Raw genomic sequence first — 18,896 nt, forward strand, 5'->3', positions numbered from 1 at the left:
TGCCTCCCCTCTCCTCCTGGCTTCTCAGAGGCAAGGCCAGGGCTGCTTCCAGCTCAGCTTTGGTCTAAGAGGATAGACAAAGGCAACAAGCTGCTCTTTCATGATGGGAAAACCCTTTTTTCCTCTGTGTCTGAGTGGAAAAGGGAATGTTCCACGAGGTGAGCAGGGCTGACCTGCTCCTTCAGCGGGAGGTGAGATGGACTGACCCCCTCCTGCTGCCTCAGAGGGCTCAGCAGCACCTGCAGCCCCTGAGCACAGCCAAAGCCTCACAGCAACAACACACCAAGGGTTTATTTGGAGAAATAACTACAAATAAAGTAGCAAATGTACAGAAAGAGGCACTGGGGATTCAGCCCTTACACCCAGCAGTCCCAGCCCTGTTCTTTGCCCCTCCCTCACCTCCTCCAGGCTGCCTGCTCGCTGCAAAACCGAGGGGCTGCAGGTCCCCAGGAAAGAGCCTGGCCAAGCAGCCCCCGCAGGCTGAGCCTGGGGCAGGGGAGGCTGTGATCCCTGCTCAGCCCCAAGGCCAGGCTCAGGGGGGCTGTCAGAGGCTGCTCTGCCCCGCTCGCCGAACCTCCTTCATGTCATAGGCCCAGACCTGCTCCAGCCCCTGCCCAAGGGTGCTGGTGGGTGTCCAGGAGGGGAAGGGGAAGCGTCCAGCCACCACCCGAGCTTCATCAGGGAGTTCTGCAAGGAGCTTGGTGGCTAAGGGAGGCTTCTGGGGAGAGAGAGAGAGCCAGAGCCAGGTGGCCTTAGGAAAGGGTCGTGGCAGTGCCCAAGGGGCAGCTCCTGGGCACGGCTGGTGGGTCCCATGCTGGCAGCATCGACCACAACCCCTCCAAAACACGGGGCTGGTACCATCCCAGCATGTGGCTGGCACCAAGGCCGAGTCACGGGCAACAGGGTGTGAGGAAACAGCCTCAAGTTGCACAAGGGGTTCAGGTTGGAGACTGGGGACAGTTCCATCCCCAAAAGGGCTGTGAAGCCCCCGTGCCAGGCTGCCCAGGGACGTGGTGGAGTTCCCCATCCCTGCAGGGATCCCAAAGCTGTGGCTGAGGGACAGGGGTTGGTGGTGGCTGTGGCAGTGCTGGGGGGAACAGCTGGATTCTGTGAGCTTACAGGTCTTCTCCAACCCAAATGGCTCCAAACTCGAGTGGTGCTGAGCACCAAGGTGCTGCCCACCCGGCCTCCCCTCCTAGGGAGGCTTTGCCACTGCCCCACATTCTCTCTCTCCTCCAAGCAAACCCTCCCCAGAGCTCACCCAGCAGCGGTGGGACCTTACCACACTGGGGGCCAGGAACACGATCACGTTGTGGCAGTCACAAAGATTCACCTTCAAAGAGAAGGAAAAGGGGAATGGCAGAAGCAACAGGCAGAGGGGGCACTGGAGAGGGAGCCTGAGCAGCCAAACGCCTCCTGGGCCTCCTCCTCAGCCCTGCAGGGAGCAAAGATGCCCCACCACACGTGGGATGGGCATGAGCTGGGTGTGAAAGCAGCTCCTGCAGTGAAACACCAGCCTCAGGCAGCACCTCCATCCCTGCTGGCTTCTCCCCACTCAGCTTCAGCAGCACGTCCACGAAGGCCCCTGTGTGCCAACAGCACCTCAGCCCTCTGCTCAGAGCTGCTCTAAGCAGCTGCTGTCTGCAAAGCCACCCTCTGCAAGGAAGGAAGGATGGCTGGTCCCATCTCCTGGCAGCAGCGTGGGGTGGGCAAGGAACAAGTAACCATCAGCAAAGGCTGCCTGGAGCTGCAGGCTGAGCCCTGGGCACCACCAGACCCCCGGGATGCTGTTACCTTCCACAGATCTTTCTTCAGGAAGGAAACCTTGCCGTGGCACCCAGCCTTCCAGGCCCGGTACTTGGAGAGACACAGCAGCCAGGGATTGAGCTCGTAGCCGATGGCTGGTCTGAGACCTTGCTTGTAAGCCTCTACCACCTGGAGAGAGAGAGAGCTGCACCTCCAGGGAACCTTGCTGTTGAGTCTGGACAATTTGAGGGGCAGGGGCTGCTGCTCAGCTCCACTTCCAGGACCTTCCAGGTCCAAAGGCTCTCTCTTTCTAGAGGGGTCATTCCCACCCTGCTCAGTGCATGGGATGCCTTCTAGAGCCACCCAAGGACCAGCTAGGGCCATCCAGGACTGTCTAGGACCACCAGGACTCTCAAGAGCCATCTAGGACCACCTAGGGCTGCTTAGGATCACTCTAGGGCTACCTAGGGCTGCTTAGGACCACCTAAGACTGCTTAGGACCACCTAGGGCTGCTTAGGATCACTCTGGGGCTACCTAGGGCTGCTTAGGACCACCTAAGACTGCTTAGGACCACTTAAGGCTGCCCAGGACACTCAGGGCTGCCCAGGACCACTTAGGGCTGCCCAGGACCACCTCAGACGGCCCAGGGCCATAGCCAGGATGCCACCTAAGACTGCTTAGGACCACCTAGGGCTGCTTAGGACCACTCAGGGCTGCCCAGGACCACCTCAGACGGCCCAGGGTCATAGCCAGGATGCCACCTAAGACTGCTTAGGACCACCTAGGGCTGCTTAGGACCACTCAGGGCTGCCCAGGACCACCTCAGACGGCCCAGGGCCATAGCCAGGATGCCACCTAAGACTGCTTAGGACCACCTAGGGCTGCTTAGGATCACTCTGGGGCTACCTAAGACTGCTTAGGACCACCTAGGGCTGCCCAGGACCTCTTAGAGCTGCTTAAGACCACTATAGGACCACCTAGGGCTGCTTAGGATCACTCTGGGGCTACCTAGGGCTGCTTAGGACCACCTAAGACTGCTTAGGACCACCTAGGGCTGCCCAGGACCTCTTAGAGCTGCTTAAGACCACTATAGGACCACCTAGGGCTGCTTAGGATCACTCTGGGGCTACCTAGGGCTGCTTAGGACCACCTAAGACTGCTTAGGACCACCTAGGGCTGCCCAGGACCACCTCAGACGGCCCAGGGCCATAGCCAGGATGCCCATTTGGAACCACAGCCAGCAGCAGAGAACAGCAGCCGTGTGTGGGGTCTCCCAGTGAGCTCAGCCCCCCTCCCCACAGCCCCTCGCCCACCCCGGGGCAGCCCCGATCCCCCCCAGCACCCCCGTGCCCGCCCTTACGAGCCGTCCGTCTCCCGAGCCCAGATCCACGGTCTTCCCGCAGCGGCCCCGCAGCAGCCGCAGAGCGTTGCCCACTTGCCGGGGGCTGGAGGGCTGGAAGGGCACCTGCGGGAGCGAGCGGGGCGGGGGTCGGCGCCGGGGCGGCGGCAGCCGGGTCCCGCCGCGGGACGCGGGGAGCGGGGAGCGCCGCCCGTACCTGCAGCCGCAGCGGGACCCGGCGGAAGCCCGGCATCAGCAGCACGGCCCAGGCGGCCCAGGCGGCCGCTCCGCCCGCCAGCGCCAGCTCCAGCAGCGCCCGGCCGCCCAGCCGCGGCCCGGCCCGCCGCTCCCACGCCGGCTCCCCCGGCTCGCCCGGCTCGCCCGGCTCCATCGCGACGGAAGGGGCGGCCCCGGCTCCGGCCGCCTTCCGCCGCCGCCGCTGCCCGTCACAGCGCGGGGCCGGCACCGGCAACGGCAGCGGTAACGGCAGCGGCACCGGCACCGGCAGCGGGGCTGCGGCGGGTGGGCGAGCGGGGCTGCGGCTGCGGCTGGCCGTGTGTGCGGGAGCTGCGGCTGCGTGTGCAGCGCTGCGTGCGGGATGCACGTGTGTGCGGGGCCGTGCACGGTGCGTGCGGCTGTGCATGAGCGAGGCGGCTCTGTACAATCAGCATTGTTTGTGGTGTTAAAGCCCCTGGAGCTGCTGCAGTCCCAGCGCTGCCCTCACCCTGCCCAGCCCAGCACTGACCCACAGCCCTCAGCACCTCAGCCCCACGCCTTTGGGATCCCTCCAGGGCTGGGCACTGCCCCAGCTCCCTGGGCAGCCTGGCACAGGGGCTGACACCCCTCTCAGGGAAACAGTTCTGCCTCAGCTCCAGCCTCAGCCTCCCCTGGGGCAGCTGCAGCCCATTGCCTCTTGTCCTGTCATTGCTGCCTGGGGAGCAGAGCCTGACCCCCAGCTCCCTGCAGCCTCCTGTCAGGGAGTGTCAGAGAGTGCTGCTGGCTGCCCTCAGCCTCCTCTTCTCCAGGCTCAGCACCCCCATTCCCTCAGCCCCTCCCCAGCACCCTTGTGCTCCAGCCCCTTCCCCAGCTCCAGCCCCTCCCAGCACTGACACAGCCCTGGAGCTGCAGCCTCCCCAGGGCCCAGCACAGGGGACAATCCCTGCCCTGCTCCAGCTGCCACCTCACTGCTGATCCCAGCCAGGATGCCCTTTGCTTCTTGCCCCCCTGGGCACGCTGCTGGCTGCTGTTCAGCCGCTGGCACCAACCCCCCCAGACCCTTTCCCCTCGGGCAGTTTCCAGCCCCTCTGCCCCAGCCTGGAGCTGCCTGGAGTTGGAGTGACCCAAGTTCAGCACCCATCTCTTGCCCTTGTTAAACCTCATCATAACCCTTTGTGGAGGTGTGGCTGGTTTTGCACAGCTGTGCTGGGCTGTGTGGTTGTGCAGGGCTGTGTGCAGCTACATACAGCTGTCTGTGGCTGGTTATGGCTGTGCACAGTTGTGTGCAGTGGTGCACAGTTGTGTGTGGTGCACAGTTGGTGTGTGGCGGTGCACAGTTGGTGTGTGGCGGTGCACAGTTGTGTGCAGTGGTGCACAGCTGTGTGTGATGCACAGTTGGTGTGTGGCTGTGCACAGTTGGTGTGTGGCTGTGCACAGCTGTGGGGGCTGTGTGTGCTGCAGAGTGGGCGGTGGGTTTCCTGCTGTGAGTGAGCAGCGACTGTGGGAAAATTCCAGAGTGTGGGAAGTGGAGGGGGGGTTATTGGGGCAGCCAATCCCCTGCAGCCCCCCCCAAGCCCTCAAAGCCCCTGCAAACCTCCCACAGCTCCAGGCAGGCCCCTGCAGACCCTACAGCCTCCTGCAGCTCCCTCACCTCGACACTAAAGGAGTTTCTCCTCCTGGGCCAGTGAAGCTGTTTGTGTCCCAGCTTATGTCCGTCACCCCTTGTCCTGGCACTGTGTGCCACAGAACAAAGTGTCCCCCCATCCTCCTGACACCCACCCTTTGGGGACTGAGCAGCATTGCTGAGGTGCCCCTGAGCTCAGGCTTCTCTCCCCCAGGCTGCACAGCCCCAGGGCTGCAGCCTTTCCTGATACAAAAGTCATTCACCCGTTGCTGATGAGCTGGCACAGGCAGCAGCCAAGGAATGAGATGCCAAAGGCTGCTCCAACATCACCCTGATTTGTGGGAATCAACTATTCTGCCCGTGGAAGAAGGATACACACACACACACACATACACACAGAGACCAGAGCATGGAGCTCAGGGCACCCAACACCAACCAGACCCCATTAAACACAGCCCCCAGTGCAGCATTGGGGCTGCCCTGGGCAGGAAAAGCTGTCCCTGCATGCTGTGTATGGCCCCAAAATCCTGCCCACCCCGCCAAAGGGCCCGGGGGCTGCAGCCAAGCCGGGGGCCACGGAGATTGCTCCGATTTTCTGGTGCAGGTGGAGGCTCAAGGCTGAGAGTGAGCAGAAAATCACGGGAAATAGGAGCTGGGGGAGGAGGGGAGGGGGCGGCTGCTGCAGAGGGGGAGGACGGTCCCTGGGGCAGGCGAGGTCTGCCGTGATGCTACAGAACAAAGTAATGAACGAAGCAATTGCCGGCCCCTCCTTGCCGGGGTCCCGCATCCCCTTTTGCCCCGGCCCCGGGGTGCCCGGCAGCAGCTCGTGGGGCCGGACCGTGCGAGGGGATGCGCCGCCAGAACCAAAGAGCTTTTAACCCGCCTCTCTCCGGGGCAGTTTCCCCCCGGCGGGGCCGCGGCGGCTGCGAAGAGGCTCGGAGCGCCTGGAATGTGTCACTATGCGCTGGGAAAGCTCCTTCCCGGCAGCTGTCGGCAGCCCCGGCCCGACGGGACCCCGCGGGAGCGCCGGCATGAGGGGCTGCGGGGACCCCGCGGCGGGACACGGGACACGGTCCTGCCCCGGCCCCGAGCAGCCCTCCCCCGCACACGGACGGTGCTTTGGCACCGGCACCGCCAAACCGGGGGCTGGAAGCAGACCCTCGTGCCAGGATTTGGGGCACAGCTCCCCATGGACAGCAGGGTTTTGCCGGGGAGGAGGGGGGATATATCAGTGTCCTCAGGGTCATCAGGGTCTCCCTTCTGCTCTCACTGAGAGACGTGGGGCAGAGCTCCTTCTGTCCTGACCACTGTGCCCCCAATCCTTCTCTGCTGCCCCATATGGATGCCTCAAGTGTCCTACCTGTTATCAGGCATCCACCGGTCCCAGGGCTTCATCCTGACTCTATGGTGCATATCCAAGCCCCAGGGGCATTATCCTGACTCTATGGGGCATGTCCATACCCCAAAGGCATCATCCTGACTCTATGACAGATCCCCTGATCCCAGGACATCATCCTGACTCTATGGCACATATCCAAGCCCCAGGGGGATCATCCTGACCCTGTGGGGCATGTCCATACCCCAAGAGCATAATCCTGACCCCAGGGTCGTGATGCTGACCCTGTGGAGCATCTCCTAACACCAGGGATGTCACACTGACCCTGTGAGGCAATCCCTGCTCCCCAGAGCCATTGTCCTGACCCTGTAGGGCATCTCTGAGCCCCAGGGGATGCACCCGGAGCTTATGGAGTATCTCTAACCCCAGAGTCATCATTCTGACCTTATGATGTATCCCCCAACCCCGATGGCCTCATCCTGACCCTACTGAGGACAGCCTGGTCCCAGAAGCACTGCTGCTGCCCCTCGGCAGCCCCTGTGCCCCGGGCAGGGTGGGCACTGCCCTGCCATCCCCGGGGCAGCCCTGAGCCCCCCAAGCCCAACTCGGGGCCGGGGGCTGCAGGGAGGGCTGCGGGGGCGGCCGCCTTTGTGCCTCTCCTTTGTGCCCCGCGATTCAGACGGTCGGGCTTTTATCTGGCGGCCGGGAAGAAGGAGGAGGAGGAGGAGGAGGAGGAGGAGGAGGAGGAGGAGGGCGAAGGGGACAGGAGAGGGGGGAGAAGGGCTGGAGCGGGGGGAAATGGCGGGAAACGGTGGCTCCCTTTGTGTGAGGGGGCTGGGGACAGGGACGGGGGACACCCCGCCGGTGCCACCGCTCCCGGTGCCGACAGCCCCCGGCAGCACGAGCAGGGGCTCCGGGGGCTCCCTGGGACTGGGGGTGGGGAGGGGGGGTCTCCCCTGGGGTTCCACAGTGGGACTGATCCCCGGAGTGCCCCCCAGAGCCCTGGGCACCTCCGTTTCCACCGAGGGAGTTGATTTTGGGGAGCTACTCTCCACGGTGTCCCCAAACCCACACTCACGGGGGGCAGGTAGATGGGGGGGGGATTCTCTTGGAGAGGGTCTGGTCCCGTCCCTGGGGATGCTGCCACACTGGGTGGGCATCACAGGGCATCACAATGACTGCAGTGGGACCCTTCCTTGGGCTCTCAGGGTGCTGTGGCCCCTCTCGTACTCCTCTGGAGACCCCCAGCTCACATCTCTGCCCACAGCAGCCCCAGCACACCATGGTCCCCCCCTCCAGGCCACCCCCATCCCTCACCACTGTGCTGCCTCCCACCACACTTCCCATCCCACAGAGGAAAGATTCACTGGGATGGAGTTTTGCCTCGTTGTGGTTTTACCCTCTGTGGCCACGCTCTGTGCCAAGAGGCTGCACAGGAATTTATCTGGGCTGGGGCTGGACTCTGGGGGGATGCTGGGATCAGCAGCCCTGGGAAGATGGAGTGCCAGGGCTGTGGGATGGTGCCTGGTGCCACAGCAACCCTGAGCAGCAAGGAAGGGTTGTTATCCTCATCCCACACTGAGGAAACTGAGGCACGGGCCACTTGGTGCTACCCCCAAGGATGCCTTTGCACCCTGGCTGGTGTCCAGCCACCGCAGGAGCTGGGAAGCGAGAGCGGCCGACCCGGGCTGCCTCGGGCAGAGGGCACTGCAAAACAGCACAGGGGGCTCTGGAGCCACCAGCCCGTGGGGTAACAGCCCTTCCTGCCACAGCAGAACCAGCTGCCCCAGCCACACACACACAGAGCTGAGGGAAAGCGGGAGACTGGTGCTGGACACAAAGCTGCCGGATGCTCCACGCGCTGAATGCCATCAGTGAGCCGAGAGGAATGTGTGGATGGAGCGGGGGCCCAGCAGCCCTGCTCCGTCCCCAGGGCTCACAGAGGATGCTGTGGGCAGCACAATTCCCCTCGCACCTCATTTATCCCTTTTCCAGCCTCATTTCTCCTCCTCCGCTGTGTTTCCCACTCTTTCCCCCTCCCCCCCCCCCCCGGCCTGGCTCAGCTCCTGCCAAAATGCAGGGGTGGGGGGGATGGGACACACACTGGCATCCTCCAAAGCCTGATGTGGAGCATCTCCCCCAAGGGAGACCCCAAAATGAGCTCCAGCCCTTCGGCAGCAAAGCGTAAAATCAGCATCAAATGCTTCTCAAGTGGAAACATGTGCTGTGTATGGAGCCCACTGGGCATGCTCACAGCCAGGGGCTTCCCCTCACCACATCATTCCATAAACACACACACACACACAGAAATTAAACTCTGAGCCTCCCAGCACTTTGGAAGCAGTTTCTTGGGCACCAAAAGCAGGTGATGGTCAGCACCAAATCCTTAGCAGTTCCTCCTGGCCTCACGTGTGGTTGAGATCATACTGCACAGGCATCCAGGCACCAGCTGGCGTGTGCCATGGTGCTGGCTCGGGGGGTCTGGAGGAGCTGTGGGGTGCTCAGGGGGGGCTCAGGACCTGAGCTGGTGCAGCCCTGAGTCTCTGTGGGCATCATTGATGGGGAGAAAAGGGTCATGGCTGTGAGGTTCCTTGCCCTGTCCCCAGATGGGGGTCCTGAGCCCTGTGCCCAGATGGGGGTCCTGAGCCCCATCCTTGGCTGGGAGCCCTGTGCCCTGTCCATGGCTGGGAGTCCCGAGCCCTCGGCACTGTCCGGGGATGCCCAGAGGAGGGGGAGGCAGAGGCTGGGAGCTGGAGCCCCTGTGGAGAAGGGAGGGAGCAGGCAGGGCTGGGAAGCTGCCACGGCACAATGAAGCCTTGTGGCCAGCGACTCTGATGAGAATCAGCCCTGACAGCACGGGGTCACCCACCCGGCACAGGGCTACACAGCCCCCAGCCCCAGCCCCTCTTGATGCTGCTGCTGCTGCTGCTGCTGCTGCTGCTGCTGCCCATGGGGAGGAACCCCAACGCTGCCCAGCCTGAGGGACACGGGACACAGAGCAGCACTGGGTTACTTAGATAGATAGATAGATACCTATCTATTTACTTAGTACTACTTAGGTAGATAGATAGATAGATAGATAGATAGATAGATAGATAGATAGATAGATAGTTGGGCTGTTCCCAGCCCCGTGGGAAGCACTGGTTGGCACTGGCAGCAGGGTGGGCACCTTGGCACATACCAGCACCAGCACTTACCCACGGTGCCTGTTCATCGACTCATAGAGTGGTGGGAAGGGCCCTGCAGAGCTGCTCCAGCCCCAGCCCCTGCTCCAGCAGCTTCCCCTGGCTCAGGGGCACAGGAACGTGTCCAAGTGGGGTTGGAAACCTCCTGAGAAGGAGCCTCCACACCCTCCCTGGGCAGCCTGGGCCAGGGCTCCCTCACCTCAGCACCAAAGGACTTTCTCTTCCTGTGCCAGGGGCACTGCCTGTATGCCAGCTGATGTCCATCACCCCTTGTCCTGTCCCTGGCCACCACAGAACAAAGTGTCCCCCCATCCTGCTGACACCCACCCTTTAGAGACTGAGTAGCATTGCTGAGGTGCCCCTGAGCTCAGGCTGAACAGCCCCAGAGCCCGCAGCCTTTCCTCGTTAGAGAGACATTCCAGTCCCCTGATCATCTGGGTAGCCCTTCACTTGATTCTCTCCAGCAGTTCCCTGTCTCTCTTGAACTGGGGAGCCCAGAACTGGACCCAATGGTCAGGAACACCCTGCTCAGCTCGTTACAAAAAGGAGACTGAGGGGCTACAAATACAGCTTCGTTTATAGAGAAAAAGGTCACAGATTTGGTATCGTTATAACTTTAGTGCACATGTGATGCCCCACCCCCACGGCCAAAATTCCCCCCCGGGTGCCACCGTGTGTCCCAGCGCCGGTGACTTGGCACAGCCACGGCCCCGGGCTGGCGCTGCTGGGTGGCACGGACAGAGCTGTCCCCGTGGCACCCTCCTGACCGGCACTTTGGTCCTGCCCCAGCTGTGCTGAGGACACCTCTGCTCTCTTCTTCCTGCCTCACTATCCCCATCTCTGCCTTCAGCCTCACTCTTCTTCCTCAGCATCTGCCCCACAGCTCCTGCCCATGCCCCATGTCGCAGATGGGGCCAGGGCAAGACTCACCTTCAGCGCCCTCCCCCTTCCACCCCCAACATTGCAAATCCACCTCCTCTGTGCCCCACTGTGTCCGCCGTGTCCCCCACCCTGCCACCACAGCCACCCACTGCCACGGCCACCGAGCCCTCCTGGGCAGGGGGGACGGCTGCCTCCATCGTGCCGGACCCACCGCGCCCCTCGGCATCCCCTGAGCACGCAGCACCCTGCTCCCCACCCCACTGCCCCACTGCACTGCACCCCTGGCCCGGGCAGCTCCCTGGGGACGCCCTGGGGAAATCCCTTCCCTTCCAGCAGGATTTTCCCGGGACCCCCCCCCAGCCTGGCAGCGGGAGCCCCCGAAGCCCTGCCGGCACCACCTCCCCCGGGATGCTCCGGTCCCCCCGCAGCCCCCCGCAGCCGTGGGGCCGGGCTGCCCTTGCCCTGCCCTCTCAGTCCAGGGGGAACTCGCAGGGGTTGAGGCGCTGGCGCCGCGCCGCGCCGTAGATGCGCTGGAAGTCCCGGTAGCGCGGGGCGCAGCTCAGCCAGGCCTCGCCGAAGTGCAGCCACCCCGTGAAGAGGAAGGTGCCGGGGCCCGGCCGGACGCCGCAGCGCAGCGGGGTGCGGATGCTGCCCGCCGGCCGCCCCCCGGCCTGGAACACCGGCAGCTTCTGGCGGTGGATGCGGGCGGCGCTCACGCCGATGATGGATTCCTGCAGCTCCACGTCGTTGGACACGCTCCGGATGCTGCCGCGGATCACTGCGGGGGGAGGCAGAGAAGGCTTCAGCACACCTCTGTCCCTGCCCTTCTCCCTGCCCCTATCTCTGTCCTTATGTCTATCCCCATTCCCCGTGCCCGTCCTCATCCCTGTCTCATACCCATCTCTGTCCCCATCTCCATCCCCATCCCCATACCTGTGCCCATCCCCATACCTGTGCCCATCTTGTCCCCATCTCTGTTCCCATCTCCATCCCCATACCTGTCCCCATCCCCATACCTGTCCCCATCCCTATACCTGTGCCCATCTTGTCCCCATCTCTGTTCCCATCTCCATCCCCATACCTGTCCCCATCCCCATACCTGTCCCCATCCCTATACCTGTGCCCATCTTGTCCCCATCTCTGTTCCCACCTCCATCCCCATCCCCATCTCCATCCCCATACCTGTGCCCATCTTGTCCCTATCTCTGTCCCCATCTCCATCCCCAAACCTGTGCCCATCTCTGTCCTCATCTCCATCCCTGTCTCCATCTTTATCCCCGTTCCCACCCCTGTCTCCATCCTTGTCCCATTTCCTCTCCTTATTCCTACCCCCATTCCTGTCTCCATCTTCATACCCATCCCCATCCCCATCCCTGTCCCTGTCTCATTCTCCATCCCCACCCTTGTCCATAGCCCCGTCTCATCCCCATCTCCATCCCACAGCAGCCTCTGTGACACCCGTGGCCACCACCCAAGCCAGGCCAGGCTGGACAGGGGACACTGGAGTTGCCTGGACTTCATTCCCCCCACCAAGTCTGAGTTCCTGACCTCCCCCGGGGCCTCTGGACCCCCTCCCCTTCCCCACCAGAAGGGGCTGCACTCACCAAAGTCACTAGTGCAAATGGCCATCAGGATCTCGGTGTCGTTGCACGGCCGACACGCCCCTGCAAGAGCCAAGCACAGCCCATCACCGTGGCAGCCTGGGGGGCAACCACTCCACACCTGCCCCCTCCCCCTCCATCCCCTCAGCTCCCAGGACGCCCCGGCCGCGGGGAAACTGAGGCAGGGCACCGACTGACCTTCGGCGGCGGGCAGCGCCGGGTGCGCCAGCCAGTCCCCCCGCAGCTCGTAGCGGAAGGCGGCGATGCGGCGGCTGATGTCGCGGTGCGGGGTGGCCTGGAGGAACAGAGCCACCTTCTCCCGGGGCAGCCAGCTGAAGCAGCGGGCGCGGGGCCGCGGCGCCTCGGGCAGCAGCAGCTCCAGCACCCCTTCCCTCTCCAGGTAGAGCTGAGCCCCCCGGAACGTGCCGGCGGGTTTGACGCAGGCGGTGACACGCCGGGGGCTCCTGTCTTTGATGGCGGCGGTGGTGGGGGGCAGGCGGGGGGCCAGGCGGAGGCGGAGGGCTCCGGTGGGGTACAGCCATTCCAGCGAGCCCTCGGCGCAGTGCAGGGAGAGCTGTTCCACGCTGCCCGCCTCCTGCGACAGCCCGCTGCCGGGCACAGCATCCCCCATCAGCCGGGACCTCCCCGGGCCACGGGGGACCCCTCCCCATCCCGCGCCCCCTCCCCTCCGGCGGCGGCGCGGCAGTCCCGAGCAGCAGCTCCGCGGGGGCGTGCAGGACGAACACGGAGCGGGGAATAGCACCAAGCCCTCAATGCGCCGGACTTGGGGTGCAAGCGCATCATCTGGGGGGTGATCGCGTTTCCCAGCACCTTCCCGGGGGGCTGGGGGGGGAAGGCACGCAGCACAGCCCCCCTGGCAGCCAGGGTGGGCTCCCAGGCCATGCCGGGCAGGGTGCCCTGGCCTTGGGGTCGCCTGTTCCCTTGCTCCCCTCTGCTTTGGGGGATCCGCTGTGGGTGCTGGGGAGGTTCCACGTCCCCGTCCTCCCTCCCCCCCTCCGCCCGCAGAGGTTTTGGACTTCTGTCTAAACTATTCCCCGAGCCACGTCTCACCCGCTACATTTTTGGGACGGGGGGGAGACACACGGGAAAGCCAGGCTGGGGGCTCCCGGGAGGCAACCGCGGGGCTGCTTTGTCCGGGCCGCGCTGCCCGTGGCCCCCTCGCCCCCCGCGTGGGGCAGCCCCTCGAGGCCGGGCCGCGGCTCTTTGTTCCGCAGCTCAGCGCCTTCCCCACGGCGGCAGCGGCGGGTCGGGGGCCGGCGAGGGGGCCCCGCGGAGCCGCGTTTCACGGGGCCGGACTGGGGGTGTAGGGGGGGAGCGGGGGGAAAGGAGCTCCTCGGAGAGGAGAAGAGCATCCTTCCGAGGGGGGGGAGTCAGCCGCACCCGCGAGCAGGGAAACTGAGGCAGGTCCCCGCGCCCCTCCCGCGCCCGGCCGCTGCCTACCTGCCCCTCCAGCCGCACGGATCGGCCCCGGCCCCGCCGCCGCCGAGCGCCCAGCCCAGCCCGGCCAGGCACAGGGCCCGCAGCGCCCACATGCCCCGGCCCTGCCCGCCCCGGCCCGCCCGGCCCGCAGCGCGGACGGCGGGCAGCGGGATGGAGCGGGACGGCGCGGGGGGAGCAGCGGGACCACCACCCCGCGCCGCGCCCCGAACTTCCCACCAATGGCCGCCACGGGGCGGGGCCGCCCCCCAGCCCCCTCCCACGGGCATCCCCGGCAACCCCCCCCTCACCGCGGGGCCGGGGGCACGGCTGGGGCACGGCCCGCAGCCCCCCGGGGTGGGCGCGGAGCCGGGTGCGCTCCGGGACGAGGGCACCCCAACTGTGCGCAGCGTGCACCCCGAGTTACACACAGCACGCCGGGGTTACACACGCCCAGGGATGTGCACACCCGGCGTTACACACAGCACGGGCCATGCACACCCCAGGTGACAGGCGCCCCGGGATGAGCGCACCCCGAGTGGCACACAGCCCAGGCTACACACAGCCCAGGCTACACACAGCCCAGGCTACAGACACCCCAAGCTACATACACCTCAGGCTGTGCACACTTCAAGCTACACACACCCCAAACTACACACACCCCAAGTTACACACCCAAGTTACTCACACCCCAGGCTCTGCACACCCCAAGTTGTACTCATCCCAGGCTACACATCCCACACACTATGCACACCCCAAGTTACACCCCAAGTTACACACCCCCCAGGCTATGCACATCCCAAGTTACACACACTCCTGGTTACAGCTCCCCTGGTTTCTCCCCCACCCCCTGACCTATGTACCCCACGAGTTGCCCGCACCCCAAACCTCCCCCAGCAGCACCCCTCTGCCCATAGGGACACTTCCTCGACCGGGGGATGCAGAGATGTGTGGCCGCGGGTCTGGCACGGGGGTCACGCACCCCTGAACCCCCACTTCCCCCACTCCCAACCTGCCCCTCGGGATTCCATCACCTCTCCCCCGCCCCTTTTCAGCTGCCATTGTGCCGGCACCACAAACCCCACAATTAATTAAGTTTCCATCCAGTGACAGCCCGCCAAAATGTTTGAAATAAACAGGGAACAATTGGGATGGGATGATACAGGCCGGGAACAAAGTCCCTGGAGAGAGGGTGGAGCGGAATGGAAATGAGGGATTGTCAATTTGGAAAGAAAGAAGGGAAAGGGGGGGAAGGGGAGGGGGCGGGGGAGGGGGCGGCGGGCGGGGCAGAGGGGGATTCGCAGCCCTCCGGCCATGAAATGGTGCTGAAAGAAGTCAGGCTGCTGGAATCCGTGGAGAATGAGGGGCCGGAGGGGCTGAGGGTTAAGGTGGAGCACGTCGGGGTAGGGGGGTCGCGGTGGGGGGGTCAGGGCTACGGGCTCTGTTCCCTCTGGCCCTCGTGTCTCGGCCGCTGGTCGCCACACGGACTCACTCGGCTTAAGGGGCTTCTCTCCCAGGGGACCCCCGGCACGTGGAGACGTGGCCCCGGGGTCTGATCCTGTGCTGCTGTGGGGGTGCGGGGCCGGTGGGGCTCAGCGCTTGGCGAGGGAGCCCACAAACAGCCTCCGCCAGGTCCCCAGAGGAGAAGTGGCACCGGAGCGGGGGTGGCACCGGTATCCCCCGACACTGATGTCCCCACGCAGGCATCTCACCCACCGAGAGTCAGCCCCAGTGGGGCGCTCAGCGCCCTCGGACACCTCGGCATGTGGGGAGGTGGGATGTGGCTGTTTGCAGGCTGCAGGGGTCGGGGTCCCCGGAGCCGCCCGAGCCGGCCCCGCAGCAGGTCCCGGGCTCGCTCCGTGCCCCCGGCTTGGCCCCGGTCCCTCCCCGTCCCGCTGCCCCGGGATGCCCGAGCCCGCAGTGCCCTCTGGTGACTGCGGACACGGCGGCTGCTCCTCTCGCATTCGCCTCCTGCGGCACCCGCCGCTGCCCGGGCCGGGGTCCCCGGGGGTCTCTGGCGTGTTGCCGAGGGGAAGCCGCGTCCCGCAGCGCAGCATCGGCTCATCGAATGGGACCCGGAGAGATCCCTGGACAGGGGCCTCTCCCGTCGGGCCAGGCTGCTCCAGCCCCCTGCAGCTGAGCCAGGAGCGTTCCCCACCGTCCCTGTGAGCCCCCTTACTGTTTGACAGGTTGTCAGAAGCTCTCCTCCAGGTGAAACAGCCCCAACTCCCCCACTCCTGCTGCACAGGAGAGCTTCCTCCAGCCCTCTGCCCATCTCCATGCTCCCCTCTGGCCCTGCTCTGACAGCTCCAGCTCTGCCTTGTGTTGGGACCCCAGAGCTGGATATGTGCTTGGGGGGGCTGGTGATGGGGGAGTGGGTCTCCAGTTCTGCCAGGGCAAATGGGGACCACGGGGCTCCCAGGGCTTTGGGGCTCCACATCCCCCATGGCAGGAGGCACCTTGGTGCCTTCCTTTGTACTTTTTGGTGATCCTGCTGGGTCACCCATCTTCAGCTGAGCTTTCTCCCTTTCCTGGGCAGACCCCCCACCAAGAAGGTGCTTGGGCTCCCCCACTGAGCCAGAACATCCTCTGAGCCCACAAAAGGGTCCCCGTGGGCTGTCTCTGAGCATTCTCTGTCCATCCTAACACCCCACAGCTGTGTGGGGAGCTCTGCACCCACCCCAGCACCTGCAGGAGATGCTGCTGGTGCACTCACCTTGCCTTTAAAAAACAGCTGAGAACCCTCAGCTCAGCTTCTGACCCAGCTCTGTTCCTCATGGAGGTAACCCCCAGCCCTGTCTCAGGGAATCTGGCAGGGCCAAACAGGCTCCATCCTCCCACCTTCCGTGCTGCTGAGCATCCAGACCCCCAGGACAGTGGCCCTGAGGGCAGGAACGAGTGCTGAGAGGGTGAATGAGCTCAGGAAGGCTGCGTGGAGGGGAACCACAAGGTAAGAGGCCTCGTGGCAAGGCAGGAGTCCCCATGGCAAGGTGTGGGACCCCATGGCAAGGTGTGGGATTCCATGGCAAGGCAGGGATCTCCATGGTAAGGTGTGGTACTCCATGGCAAGGCAGGAGTCCCCATGGCAAGGTGTGGGACCCCATGGTAAGGTGTAGGACCCTATGGCAAGGCAGGGGTCTCCATGGCAAGGTGGGGGTCCACACTAGTGGAAGAAGATCCTCATTGCAGGATGAGGTTCCCAGCAGCTGGATGAGGGTCCCCACGGTGAGACAACCCTACAGCCAGCTGATGGTCCCCCCTGTGATGTGATCATCCTTATGGCCACCTGAGGGTCCTCACAGCAAACCCAAAAGCCCCCAGGGCTGAGCCCTGCTCTCGTCCACCCTGACCCGCAGGTGAGGAGTCCTGGGGGGAGGAGGGGGATGCACAGACCCTTGGCAGGAAGAGGCAGAGGGTCTGAGCCCCTCGAAAGGCACCGGGGTCAGCACAAAGCAGGGTCCGTGGGGGCCATGCCGGGGCGGTGACCCCAGGCCATCAGGCCACCCGTCTCCCCCCGGCAGCCCCCCCTCGCCACAGCGAGACCCCCGCGCACGCATCCCGCGGGGCGGTGGATGGAGCTGCCTATTGATTCACAGCCCGGGCTAAAAATAACTTTCAACTCTTCATCCCGAGCCGTGGAAAAAAAAATCCCCCATTGCTAGGCGACGGGTTACCGGGAGACAGCCCGGCGCTAGGCGACGGCGGTTGCCGTGGCGATGGCCGCGCTGCGCACTGCGGTCCAGCCCCGGCGCGGGATGCTCGGCCCGGCGCGGGGGTCCCGCGGCGCTGGGGGGCGGCGGGCACGGGACGCGCTGGGTGCAAGGCGGGAGCCCGCAGCGTGGCCGGCGCGGTGGGGAGGGGAGGGTGGAGGTGGCCGATGGGATGCTGGCGTTTTGCATAAAGATGAGCCGTGGAGGAGAGGTGTTTTTGTTGGTTCTTGGCTGCTGCCCTGGCCGGGGTGTGGAGGTACGTGTCACCACCTTCCTGGCATGCAGGGAGGCTCGGGGAGCCTGGATTGCCACAGCACAGGCTGGTGGGTCAGTGTTGCCCGTGGCTGCTGGGACAGAGACCCCACACAGGGCAGCCCAGAATGTGGGTGCCCCTCTGGGCTGGTGGCATGGGGCCACTCCAGGTCTGACCCCTCCACTGGGGATGTGCATGGAGACTTCCACTGCCCAGGGACTCCTCAAGCAGTTGTGACTCTTCTTGGCATGAAAATATCCTCCAGGACACGAGGCCACCCCAACATGTCCCATCTAGAGCCTGGAGATGGCAGGGGTTAGTGGCAATGGGGCTGTGCCAGGACAACAGGGAGCATACAGGGCCCAAGTGCCCCACTGGCACTGGGCTCAGGCCTATCACCATTCTGGGGGCATCCAGGGGTGCAATTGGAGGGCAAATGGTGTGTGACCCCCAAGGGCTCGACCTCCACTCGCTGCCCCCAGGCTGCTGCTGGGTGACAATTCCCCTGGGACACTGCCATGGAGACAAGGCATCCCAAAATCCCAGAATGGTGGGAGGTGGGCAGGGCCCTGCAGAGCTGCTCCAGCCCCAGCCCCTGTTCCAGCAGCTTCCCCTGGCTCAGGGGGCACAGGAACGTGTCCAGCTGGGGTTGGAAACCTCCTGAGAAGGAGCCTCCACACCCTCCCTGGGCAGCCTGGGCTAGGGCTCCCTCCCCTCATCACCAAAGGAGCTTCTCCTCCTGTGCCAGGGGAACTGTTTGTGTCCCAGCTGATGTCCATCACCCCTTGTCCTGGCACTGGGCACCACAGAAAAAAAGGCCACTCCATCCTCTTGATAAACACTTTTTAAATACTTGTGTCAATGAGGACATTGATCCCAGGGGGATTGGGCATCACAGGGGGTCACAGGGGGACCCACAGTTCCTCAGGCAATGGGGAAAGGACCTGGATGAGGCCACTGCACAACCCTGCAGTCATGGGCCACTCTGGCCCCTTTTCCTTCAGTTGTCACCCGCTGGGCAGGGTGTGATGAGGGTGTGAGTGTGTGTGTGTGTGTGTGTGTGTACAGTCTCCTCCCCCAAACCCTCTCCCAGCTGCCAGCTCGAAACCCGACCTGCCTTATAAATAATGGAGGCAGGAGCCAGGCGGCGGCTGCAGCTTCCCCAGGGCCCCGGCGCTGCTCACAAACGGCTGGGCCAGGGGGGTGCGGGCAGGAAGGGGTTAAACACGGCACCTCACTGGCCCCCTCCAGTCTGGGGAGCAGTGGTGAAGCTGGGCCCCGGCCTGGGGGTGCTGGGTGGTTGCTGAGCTGGGAGTGATGGAAAATGGGGGGGCAGAGGCTGCGGGTCTCTGGTGGGAGCAGCCGTGGCCTGGGTGGGTGAATCCCCCAGCACCCGGGTGCACCCCCTTTCCCTGGGTGCCCACAGCACCCCGGGGTGCTGCTGCTGGATCCACCGTCCCCATGGCACCCCAGGGGCTGTCAGCGGGGCCTGGGGTGGTGAGAGGGGTCTGCACCAGGATCTCCAGCTGCCAGGGCCCTGCTGAGGAGAGAACCAGAGCAAGCATC

The 18,896-nt window shown here is 64.5% G+C and overlaps 2 protein-coding genes across 2 annotated transcripts; both read right to left on the reverse strand.

Annotated features, from left to right (window-relative positions):
• Window positions 1-273: 273 nt before the first annotated feature.
• ANTKMT (adenine nucleotide translocase lysine methyltransferase) lies at window positions 274-3,729 on the reverse strand. Its single transcript, XM_061991915.1, has 5 exons — window positions 3,304-3,729; window positions 3,108-3,212; window positions 1,795-1,935; window positions 1,283-1,333; window positions 274-718 (listed from the first exon to the last, which is right to left on the reverse strand). Exons 1-5 carry the CDS (start codon window positions 3,727-3,729, stop codon window positions 545-547), a joined length of 897 nt encoding a protein of 298 aa, XP_061847899.1. The 3' UTR covers window positions 274-544.
• Window positions 3,730-10,799: 7,070 nt separating this feature from the next.
• On the reverse strand, window positions 10,800-13,483 carry METRN (meteorin, glial cell differentiation regulator). Its single transcript, XM_061992982.1, has 4 exons — window positions 13,392-13,483; window positions 12,129-12,538; window positions 11,934-11,993; window positions 10,800-11,107 (listed from the first exon to the last, which is right to left on the reverse strand). Exons 1-4 carry the CDS (start codon window positions 13,481-13,483, stop codon window positions 10,800-10,802), a joined length of 870 nt encoding a protein of 289 aa, XP_061848966.1.
• Between the last annotated feature and the right edge of the window lie 5,413 nt (window positions 13,484-18,896).

This window comes from Colius striatus, chromosome 3 (genome assembly GCF_028858725.1).
Source record: "Colius striatus isolate bColStr4 chromosome 3, bColStr4.1.hap1, whole genome shotgun sequence".
Lineage (NCBI taxonomy): Eukaryota > Metazoa > Chordata > Aves > Coliiformes > Coliidae > Colius > Colius striatus.